This window comes from Jaculus jaculus, chromosome 3 (genome assembly GCF_020740685.1).
Source record: "Jaculus jaculus isolate mJacJac1 chromosome 3, mJacJac1.mat.Y.cur, whole genome shotgun sequence".
NCBI classification, from domain to species: domain Eukaryota; kingdom Metazoa; phylum Chordata; class Mammalia; order Rodentia; family Dipodidae; genus Jaculus; species Jaculus jaculus.
The window spans coordinates 62074006-62085605 of record NC_059104.1 but is presented as its reverse complement, the minus strand read 5'-3'; the positions used below and the strand labels follow the sequence as shown (position 1 = coordinate 62085605).

Genomic DNA, 11600 nt, shown 5'->3' with positions numbered 1-11600 from the left:
CTGTGTTGTTAGCCAGCCATCTACCAGGCTCTACAAGTCCATTTTCTGCTGCAGTAATGAAATAGCTGAAGCTAGGAACTTTATCAAAATGCTTTGGGATGTTGGAAACAGGGTTGAAGCATGGAATCCTATGTGGACTTCTCCTATTCTGCATCACTAGCCAAGGCAAACACTGCCCTTCCTTTAATAAAGAATTAATAAAGACTGAGTAAGGAAGGATAAAAAATGAATTATTAAGTTTATTTAGGGGAAGGTCACAAATTGTGGGGTTTATTTAATGGAGACTGGGGTCCAAGAAGGGAGGTAAATATGTGGGAAGTAGGAAACATGCTCTCATGTGGAAATACTATATAGTTTATAAGGTTCATTTAAGAGAAATTGGGGTCTTTAGAAAAAGACTGGAACAGAGTTGTAAGCACATAGAAAGTAGAACTTAGATGTATATGTAGAGAGACTCAGAAAGAACACACATGATATCTACCATGTGCTTTCCTGAAGAGGGAAAATATCAAAGCAGAGACCAAGAAATTCAGAGGAGAAATGAATGAGGAAGAGGGTCATGCTTATGGTTACCCCAAATTTAGGGTAAGTACACAGGTAGCAAGTCTAGAGTTAGTGAGAGCACCCATGTGGTTGATTTGGAGACCAGAGGAAAATCCTGTATGTAATCAAAGTGAAAAGTTACCTCAAACTATAAAGCAGAGATAAACAGAAAAGTTTAGATCAAAAAACAATGACTTTGTGGGGTTACTATTGTCTCCAAGTAGCACTGGGTAAGAGTGGGAGAGACCCACATGCACCCAGGGTCATGCCAGAAGAGAAGGGAAGAGAAGGTGGGCCTGGAAGGCTGCAGTCTTTATAGCATCAGACTCAGGTATGTAAGGGGAAGACCTGATCTGCTGGTGTTGCAGTAAGTTTTGCATTGCTGGCATAAATCACCAACCAAGAGCAGCTTTGGGGAAAAAAAGGGTTGATTTTTGTTTACAGTCTTGCAGGGAAGCTCCATGATGGCAAGGGAAAATGATGGCATGAGCAGAGGGTGGACATCACCCCCTAGCCAACACAAGGTGGACAATAGCAACAAGAGAGTGTGCCAAACACTGGCATGGGGAAACTGGCTATAACACCCATAAACCTGTTCCAGGAGGCATTAATTCATAAATCTCCATCAGCTGGGAACCTAGCATTTAGAGCACCTAAGTTTATGGGGGACAGCTGAATCAAACCACCACAGCTAGTAAATTTGGAGGATGAACCTAAGGGTCAGCCCATTTGGGTCAGCCCCACCCAGGTAGCACTGTGTGCAGCAGAGGATGCTATAGGTCAGCCTCAATCAGACACAAGTTCCTTTTTTTTTTTTTTTTTTTGCTTTTGTTTGTTTATTTAGTCATTTGAGAGCAACAGACAGAGCGAGAAAGAGGCAGACAGAGACAGAGATTGGGTGCGCCAGGACATCCAGCTACTGCAAACGAACTCCAGACGCATGCGCCCCCTTGTGCATCTGGCTAACATCGGTCCTGGGGAATTGAGCCTTGAACCAGGGTCCTTAGGCTTCACAGGCAAGCACTTAACCACTAAGCCATCTCCCCAGCCCACAAGTTCCATTTTTGCCAAGAGTTTTGTTCTTATATCAAGGTGAGGTGGCATGTTGGGTGGTAGGTATCTCATGGTTCTTTTAAAAAAAACAAGCTAGCTTGGGCTGGAGAGATGGCTTAGTGGTTGAGGACCTTGCCTGCAAAGCCAAAGGACCCAGGTTCATTTCCCCAGTACCCATATAAGCCAGATGCACAAGGGTGCATGTGTCTGGAGTTTGTTTGCAGTGGCTAGAAACCCTGTTATGACCCTTCACTCCCATCCTTTCTCTATCTCCCCCTCTATCTGCCTCTTTCTCTCTCTTTCTCAAATAATAATGATTATAGATATAGATATATAGAGAGATATAGATATGAAAGCTGGCTTTTGCCTATCCTCCTTCAGTAGATCAGTGTTGAAGGGCCTTTTCCTGTTCTGGTGTTTGTTGCTGCCAGAGGCAGCTGTGTCAAGGCCAGTTATAGCTGTGCAGAATCAGCCTGGCAGTGGCAGGCAGGTAAATGCAAGTCTGAAAATGACACAGTTATTAAGTCAGACTAGAACCAGGAGCAGTGGGACCAAGATGAATATTATTGCTTGGTGAAGAAGAAAAGAGAAGAAAGGGACATGTGCCAGTTGTTGCTGATACTAGGGCCCCGCCGTTCCCCACCATGATTCCTGTAAGCACTGTGCTATTTCATGTATTTTCAGTATGCGCAACATGGTCACCCAAGAATAGAGGCCCTTCCACTGTTACTGTGGTTTCTGTGGGAGGGTTGAGTACCTTAGAAGTTTCATTTAGAAAACTTTGAAAGTCACTTTATTCTACAAGATCGTATGTGGAAATCTTGCCTACTCTGTGTTGTACAACTTATAACCCTTTCATCTTGTATGTGGGTCAGCATTTGTGTGAGAAGTTCACGCTTTGATTTATTGTCATTGACCACATGTACACTAAGCACCCACTGGACACCAGAAATACACACACAACAGCCTATTTCACAGATGGTGCAGTCTCTGTTCTGCTGCTCAGCACACTGTGCGGCGGGCCCTTGCTGGAGCTGAAGACTCTGGACTTGCTGGCAGACGTTTCCTTCTTGTGGCTGAAGACTTCTGGGGAATGGACCTTGGAGGAGCTACCTTGGCGGAGGCTAACTTGGTTGAATCTCTAAGTAGAGCAGCACAGGACAAGACTTCCTGCTGAGTGATGTAACCTGGAGGAAGGAAATGAGAGAAATCTCAAAGTCAACACTTTTCCAAGACAAACAAAACTTCACATAGTTGCATAAATATACAACAGTTCTACTTTTACTATTAGCATGCCCCAATTATACTATCTTGGAAGACAGGAAATGTGCTTTGCTTCTTTTGTATCTCTCATTCAACAAATGTCATGGTTCTTCAATATCAACTTAACTGGCTTTAGAAATCACCTAGTGATTGTTGAGACACACTTGGATTAAAGAGGAGTAACTGAATGTGGGTGGCACTACCTCTGGGCTGGGAACTGGACAAAATGGAAAGGGGCAGATTACAAAGATAGCTGAGCATCTATGATCTCCTCTCCCTGCTTCCTGGCCACCATGACGTGAGTTACTTTGCTCTGCCACTCTCTCCTTGTCTTGATGGACTGACCTCTCTGAAATGGTGAGCTAGAATAAATCCTTCCTCCCTGAAGTTGTTTCTGTCAACTGCTCTGTATGTTTATGTTTAACTAATATATCAAGTTAGTGGATCTTTAGTCATGGACTAGCACCTCAGGGCAGTTAGATAGGGACTGGAGACATGAAAAATTTCCACATGAGTAACTTACCTTTCACATTGAGACTTTTGTCAGTCCCCAACAGAATACATATGATTTAACCTCTATTCCTCACAGTACAATCTACAAAGTAGCTACAGAATCATCTGGCTAGATCCGTGTGCTTTTTTAAAAAAATTGCCCATTAGAATTCATATTTCTGACTATATCTTCTGAATCATAGACTGAGGGTTAGGCCTGGACATCTGCATTTTAATAAGATGGCAGGTGGATTTTATATACAAGAGATACTGAATTCCTCTACATCTAGATTTATTGGTGTCTATGCAATTTTGTTCTGAAAACAAGCTTCCAGATGATGCTTCTGCAACATTTCAGATAATCATTAGTATCAAGCAAATCCAAGTTCCTTCATTTACTACCTGGATGACCTGAGTCAAGTTAATTAAATTATTCAATATTCTGTCAGAGTTGGAAGGAGGATATAATAGGAACTGGTAGGTAGGCATATTTCCTGTAAGAAAAGGGACTAACAACAATGCCTTCCAGTAAGTTGGTTTTATGGTGTGTTCAGTCTTTCATAACCATGGTTTCCTCTGTGCTTCATAGACACTGAAGGAACTAGTACAACAGGAGGGAGAGCAGAGCCTGGGGTGGAGTGGGGCCGTGTTCTTTGGAGGACCCAGCTTTGGACTGAAGTCCTCATTAATGTGGACTGGCTGTGTGGTCTTCAACCAGTTATATAACCTGCCTGAGCTTCTGTTTTCCACAACTAACTATAAAATGGGAAGAAAATGAGACTCGATGGAAAGCTCTTAGCATGATGTAGGGAATATGCCAAATGTTCCAACCGTGCGACTGTTTTTATTATGAATAACTAGGCCTCTGAGTTTGTACAAACAGGAAGAGAGCCTCTGCTGGCTTTCTAAGGCCAATGTTGTGGACTTACCAGTAAATCTCAGAAAGTTGTTAACATTTTATAAGACTATATACTTGAATTTCTTTAAACTCTATTTTACCCATAAAGCTTTGCTCTCTGTTGTCAGGGATAATCAGTTTTAAACTTGACTAACAAACCGTACGGATAAAAATAGGCTGGCAGAGGCCATTCTGAGAGGGAACTAGTTAGAGCTCTATTAGGCAGCCAGCTAGGTGAAGGCTCAAAAGAGCAGCCTGAAGCAGCAGGAGAACTGGATGGAATTCGGCATCTGCTGCAGTCTCATCCCATCAGTACCGCCCCTCTCTTGCCCCTTACCCAGGTATGTGGACTCCTTCCTGAGACCAGGCCAATTGGCTCTCAGGCTGTATCCAGGTGTGCCACCCTCTCTAGAGACAGCCCCATGAGCCCAATAAATAGAGATTTACTGGGGGGCACATTCTCTTTTCCTGGCTTCTTGGCTGTTCATTTCTCCACTCCTGAGATCACATCCTTCCCACTCTAGCAGCCTGGCTAGGAGAGTGGGAAAGGATATTGTTTTTCTATTACTCCTATGGCCTTTTTAGAAAAATCCCTTTCATGTTTTCTTCCCCAGACCCATGCTCAACTCCTCCATGTACTCTCAGACCACATAGGTATATTTAGCCTCATTCCTAGGCTTGCAGACCCTTCATCTCTCCCCTTAAAAAATGTAATAACTTATAAACTATCCTTCTCAGTCTCTTTATTTCAATTCTCTGTTAAAATCAGATAAACACCCAGGGTTTAGAGTTCAAGGACTTTCCCTGAACCCCAAAGCCCCATCACAAGTCTACCTGAATCATTTATCTGGAGATGTGACTTTCAGCTGCAGACCATGAGGCCCTTAGTGGCATCCTGGTTTAGGTTCAGGTTAAACTCACCCAGGTGCTGCTGGTGCCCAAGGCTATTAATGTAGCGGGACTTTAGGGCCTCCCACTGGGGTTTGGAGTCATAAATCTTCATGATGCTGTAGAAATAGCGCCGCTGCCCTCGGTTTAGGTCCTGCCAAAACAGAGCAATTGATTTTGATAAAGTCTTATACAACTAAAGGTGTGGTACAGTCAAAAATGCTGAGATAAGATCCTCTGTTGATGTGGTACACACACATCCTGATGTACAGTGGAGTAGAACAACCAGAGAGATGCCCCCCCTGCCCTCTAGTGTACTTAGACAACCTGCCTCTACTCTGTATGATGATGAAAATGGGCAAGAAAAATTATGTAATAGTACTGAGCTGAATGACTTCTAAGGAGTTCCAAGATTTTGGAATTTCATTGATCCTTATTGAAGTAAGTAGGTAGTAAGAATCTATACAAGGTTACATAATGAAATTACAGGTTACATAATGAGACCTCATATCCAAAAGAAAAATAGAAAAGAAAGAGGAGAGAAGGGAGGAAGGAAGGTAATAAAAAGAACAAAAGAAAAAAAGAAGAGAAAAGGAAAGAGGGGCAGAGCAATGCAAAAGAAAATATAACAAACTATAGCAGTTAAGGCAGACTTCAGACTTTCTAAATGAGATGATCACATTGAGATCCTTCTCTTTGCTTCTATGCAGATGAAGGTGACCTTGAACTTCTGATGCTCCTACCTCCAAACATATACCACCACATTCACTTTAAGTAATGCTGGAGATCAAGACCTGGGCTTTGTGCATGCTAGATAAGCACTCTGTATTGGAGTCTTAAAGATAAGAAGAAACCCCTGAGGGTTTAGAACACAGCTTCACAAAGAGAATGGGAAACATCCAGGTATGTGTGAGAAAAGCAGATTTTAGGGCTGGGAATGTAGTTCAATAGTAGAGCAAGCCTGGCATTTGTGAGGCAGGGCCTGGGTCAATTCCCAGCACCACAATGAAAAATCAAAGTAGAGCAAATTCTTGGGCCCTGACTAGCAGAATCAGAAACTCTGGGGCTGGACAAGCAATCTGCTTTACACACTCAGCACGTAATTCTCACATGCATGTGTTAAAACTTGACATCTACTGGAATGTCAGTTAAAACCAGAAAGAAAAAATGTATATATTCTTCCTTTCAAGGGAGCATGAAATGTCTGGATATGCAGTGGGATCTTAGTTTGAAGGGAGCATAGACTCTGATTTTAAAAAGCTGCAGAATTATGGAGAGGAAGATGGAAACCTTTTATGCTATGTTGAATTTGAAGATTAACTTTTACATGAAGACTCAAAATTCTAATCTAAGGCAACAATTCTTGGCAGGTATGATCCTGACCTTCAAATCATTTTGAAAAGATGTTTTAAGGTTTCTGACAATTTCATGCATGTATATAATGCATTTTGATCATATTCACCTCCATTACCTTAACTTATTCTGTCTTTTTGCTGTAAGTAATCTTCCCAATTAATCCCATTCTTACTTCCAGTGTCTTTCTTAGTGTGTGACCCACCGTGTTAGATTCAGGTTACATAGGTGAGTGTGGGTTGGTTGGTTGCTAGAGTTTGGTAACTTACCAGTGGCTAAACCACTGAATGGAGAGCTGATCTTTCCAGTTGCTGTGTAAAGGAGTGGAGGGCTACTAGCATTCAGGGCGCGCTCTCTAGGGGTGCTGCTTAGCATCCTGCAGTGCACAAGGCAGCTTCCTATTCTGTTGGCAAAAAAACGGTCAGCCCAGAATGTGGCATTTTAAACTGGCCATGTTTTCTCTTGGAAAAGATCACTTCAGTCAGCTTTTCTGTGAACAGTGGACTGGAGGAAAGCTAGACCATCAGTAGGGAAATCATTCAGAAGGCCACCTTTTGTATTAGATAGGAACAAAAATTGGTAGGACTTCAGTTACTACTGTAAACCTAATATGTCTAACGTGCTTACTATATGCTATGCTAAACATTTTGTATGCATCATCTCATAAGTTCTAATAATACTAGGAGATGAAGAATTTATAGTGCTTCTTCTAAAATGAGGAAACTAGGGGACTGGGGAGATGGCTCAGCAGTTAAAGGTGCTTGCTTGCAAAGCCTTCTGGCCCGAGTTCAATTCCCCAGCCACCCATATAAACCCAGATGCAAAAAATAGCACAAGCATCTGGCATTTCTTAAACAATGGCAAGAGACCCTGGCACATCCATATAAAACACAAACACACACAAATAAATTGTATTTTTAAACGGGGAAACTAAGAGAGTGGCATCAACATTCTAGAAAATTTTAATGCAAATAAACTGTCCTAAGTAAACAAAATTCCAAGCATTGATAGAATTTTTTAAACTACGAAAATCATGTAAAAAGTAAACTTAAGGTATTATATATAAACTGGGCATGACATCCATTGCAGTCATGTTCCCATTTCTGATAGAAATCACCCAACCATAAGAGCAGCTTGTAGGGAAAAAGAGGTTTATTTTGGCTTACAGTCTCAAGGGGAAGCTCCACGATGGCAGGGGAAAACAATGGCATAAGCAGAGAGTGGATATCACCCCCTGGCCCACATAAGGTGGACAACAGGAACAGGAGACTGTGCCAAGAGCAGTGACAAGGAGAAACTGGCTATAATACCCATACACCCATCTCCAACAATACACTGCCTCCAGGAGACATTAATTCCCAAATCTCCATCAGCTGGGAACCTAGCAGTCAGAGCAACTAGGTATATGGGGGACACCTGAATCAAACCACCACAACATCACACTTGTAATCCCTGCAGTTTTGAGGCAAGCACCGAAGTATCAGAGCTTCAAGGTTATTCCTGGCTACATAAAGGTTAAGGCCATTATAGGCTACATGAAACCCTGCACCAGAATATCAACCACAAAAAACAGTAGGCTGAGGTGACATTTACCTAACATAAATTTTGTCAGGGACAGAAACCTGAAATCCCTGAGGCAGTTTTTTTTTTTTTTTTTATTTATGCCTAGAGACTTTAAATTTGATGTTGAAAGTAAATCCAGAGTAAAAATAGGTATATCAACTGTGTCACAATGCAAGACAGAGTTTCAGAAATGTGTATGTTAAATGAGAATATATTTAAAGAACAGAATGGATTCCATTCCTGAATAACTAATTAAACCTTTCAAATGATTGAGAACTAGATAATATGAAATTATAAGCCAATTTCAATAACATAGTTACAAAGCACCCTAAGAATCTTCATGACAGCCAATAAAAGTTATGAAAGTTATATTTTAATTTATAAAGAAAGAAAATGCTTTCTTTTCCTATGTAAAAGTCTAAAAGTCCTAAATGAGAAGTGTCAAGTAACATTTCTGATATTCTTTTAAAATTTTTTTCATGTAATTTATTAACTTTTTCAAGTTTGATTAAGTTTAGAACACATTACAGTAAAATTTTAATTGTCTTATGAAAACATTTCAACATTATATCGTAGAGTGTGTGTGTGTGTGTGTGTGTGTGTGTGTGTGTGTGTGTGTGTTTTAGAGGTAGTGTCTCACTCTAGTCCAGGCTGACCTGGAATTCACCATGCAGTCTCAGGCTGGTCTTGAACTCATGGCGATCTTCCTATCTGGCATGTGTTTATCCTTCATCTTTCCTTGTTACAATGTACATTCATTTATATAAATGACTATAAATAACTTGGATTGAAAGGAGCTGACAACTCAAACAGAAAGCCATAGTGTTACAAATTAGTACATTTCCTGTCACTGGTGGTTAGGTCAGCCATGAAAGGTGGTGGTTTTCCAGAAGCTCCTGCTATCCAGAGATTGTATTAGGCTATGTTAAGGCTCACTCATCCACTCCTGAACACCTGCAACATACTTACCGTGGGTCAAACATCCTGTCTGTTCGTACAAAAACATTAGGAAAAGCCCTGAATCTGCAGAACAAAAAAGACAAGCCCCTCCATCTTTGAGTAATGTCTCCTACCTTCAGTAATGCACTGTCAGAAACAGAGGAAGGTACTCGAATACAAGGAAGTTGTGGACCATTCTGGAGTTTTCTTTGCCTTTTCCAGTTTCCTCCCATTCTTTATTGTGTACCCTGTTGAAAAACAAATCCAGTATTCATTTCCAATTTGTTCAACTGATATCAAGGATGGACCTAAGATAAGTAAACCAATAGATAGGCAAAAAAAAAAAAAAAAAAAAAAAAAAAAAGAATTTTTTCCCAATAATAGAAACACTCTCTCACATTTCCAAGAAATCAGGCCTCAACATTAAACTCAGTGCTGTATATTTTCCTTTCCAGAAAGGAAACTCTGGTGGTTTAATTCAGGTGTTCCCCATAAACTTAGGTTTTCTGAATGCTAGGTTCCCAGTTGATGGCAATTGGGAATTAAAGCCTCCTGGATATTGTTGGGGTGGCTTGTGGGCGTGAGAGCTAGTTTCCGCTTGCCAGTGTGTAGCACATCTTCTGTTTCTATTACCCACTTTATGTTGGCCAGGGGCTGATGTCCTCCCTCTGTTCATGCCATCGTTTTCCCTGCCATCATGGAGCTTCCCCCTTGAGCCTATGAGCCAAAATAAACCTCTTGTTTTCCCCCCCACAAGCTGCTTTTGTTAGAGTGATTTCTACCAGCAATGTGAAGCTGACTGCAATAGAAACCCTTGCTTTCTGCTTTACAAGGTCTGGAACAAGTGACTTGAAGAGCCACACCGTGCTCCAGCAGTTAGTTCTTCATTATTTCAATGTGTTATTATCTTATCTGGTTCTCAGTGCAATGCACATTTCTTTGAAGAAAATTGGCTAAACATTAAAAATTGGAGAAAAAAAATATATTAACCCTTAACTCGTTTTCTATTTATTTTTGTGTGTGTGCGTGTACATTTTATCTGATTTTCAAACAAGGTGATCACAATATGTATCAGTGACAAACTTTTCCAGGTCATTAAATTATTCCTTAAAATGCATCATTTAGCCAGGCATGGTGGCACACACTTTTAATCCCAGCACTGGGAAGGCAGAGAGAGAAGGATCACCATGAGTTCAAGGCTACCCTGAGACTACATAGTGAATTCCAGGTCAGCCTGAGCTAGTGTGAGACCCTACCTTGAAAACAAAAACAAACAAACAACAACAAAAAACATCATTTAGTAGATATAAAGTATATCTGTATATCAGTTTCAATATTTTTCACATTTATAGCTGTGATTTTGTAGCCTTGTGATATAAAATAAGCTATGATATTTAGTCATGTTTCTTTCTCCTTGCCTGATGATGATACAGCATGACAGATTTGATTCTACTATAATGATATCTCCTTTCTAGGTGATTCAAGGATTAGAGTGAAATGATTATATAATAATAAAAATTAATGTTCTGGGAAGAATAAACACATTGGAATCTGGTTGCCAAGAGAACTTAAGTCCCTGAGCATTTCTCCTCTGCTCATTCCTTTCCCCTTGTTATCAGTACAAACTGCAGAATGATAGAAGGTAAGAATTTAGCACAACAAATACAGCAACCAGTCCAACATATCACTATCACCAATACCTGTACAACTGGTTAAGTGGAGAACAGAAACTGTAATGGGCTCTCATGGCCTTCAGAACCAATAGACTCATGTTTCCTCCCTTGTTAGCCTCTCTTCTTTGTCTTGATGGTAGTTACAGTGCCTTTTTTTATTGACTGTTTGATTTGCAAAATCATGAATAAAGATGCTATCACTTTATGCCAGTTTTTCCTCCCTTCCACCTTCCCTTAGCAGATGCTCGTGCATGCATGCAACAGGAGCACCTCATAGACATGCACAAAACATTTCAACATATGCAAAGTTTGTGATGGGTTCGGAGTTCACAGGTCTATCATTGACAGCTTTCACAAATGAAATTTATGTGTCAGAATCTACTCGTGTGTTGTTTCCATAATATAAGTTTATAAATTAAAATACAAATATTGTATTTAATACTGCTTTTCTTTAATAGGCACCTCAGAAACTGTACCAATCGGGACATATTTTTTCAGTGTTCTCTCTGACTAAAACCTACACTCTTTGCTGCACACAAAAAGTTTCAATATCCCTCCTCCTATTTTCCAGATCTGTGGAGCAGAGAATAAATATTCTTCAAAACTAGACAGATTTTTACTGTTTTCAAATAGCATAGGGAAATGAATGATGATCTTTCTTGTGGTGGCAGTTCATGTATACTTTTTCTGGGCTATTTCAGAAGAAATCCATCTTACTATTCAAGTGGTCTATACATGATAAAGTTTGACTGAAATGTCTGGGGAATTCAGGGAGAAAACAATCAACCAAGTAGCTTAAATCTGAAACAAAAAGATAGATGCCTTAAATAGAACTTACCTTGTGTTTCAGTTACCCCTTTAAAAGCTGGCATGTGCACTCATTGGAGTTTGTGTGTAACAATGGTGGAAATTCAGTGTGTTGATAAATTAATATA

The 11600-nt window shown here is 40.4% G+C and overlaps 1 protein-coding gene across 1 annotated transcript; it reads right to left on the bottom strand.

Annotated features, from left to right (window-relative positions):
* Positions 1-1974: 1974 nt before the first annotated feature.
* Positions 1975-11551, bottom strand: Fam216b (family with sequence similarity 216 member B). Its single transcript, XM_004650765.2, is given in 5 exon segments — positions 1975-2688; positions 2691-2783; positions 5171-5291; positions 9127-9240; positions 11504-11551. Coding segments are annotated over 4 exon segments (438 nt in total). The 5' UTR covers positions 9226-9240; positions 11504-11551; the 3' UTR covers positions 1975-2563.
* Positions 11552-11600: the final 49 nt, after the last annotated feature.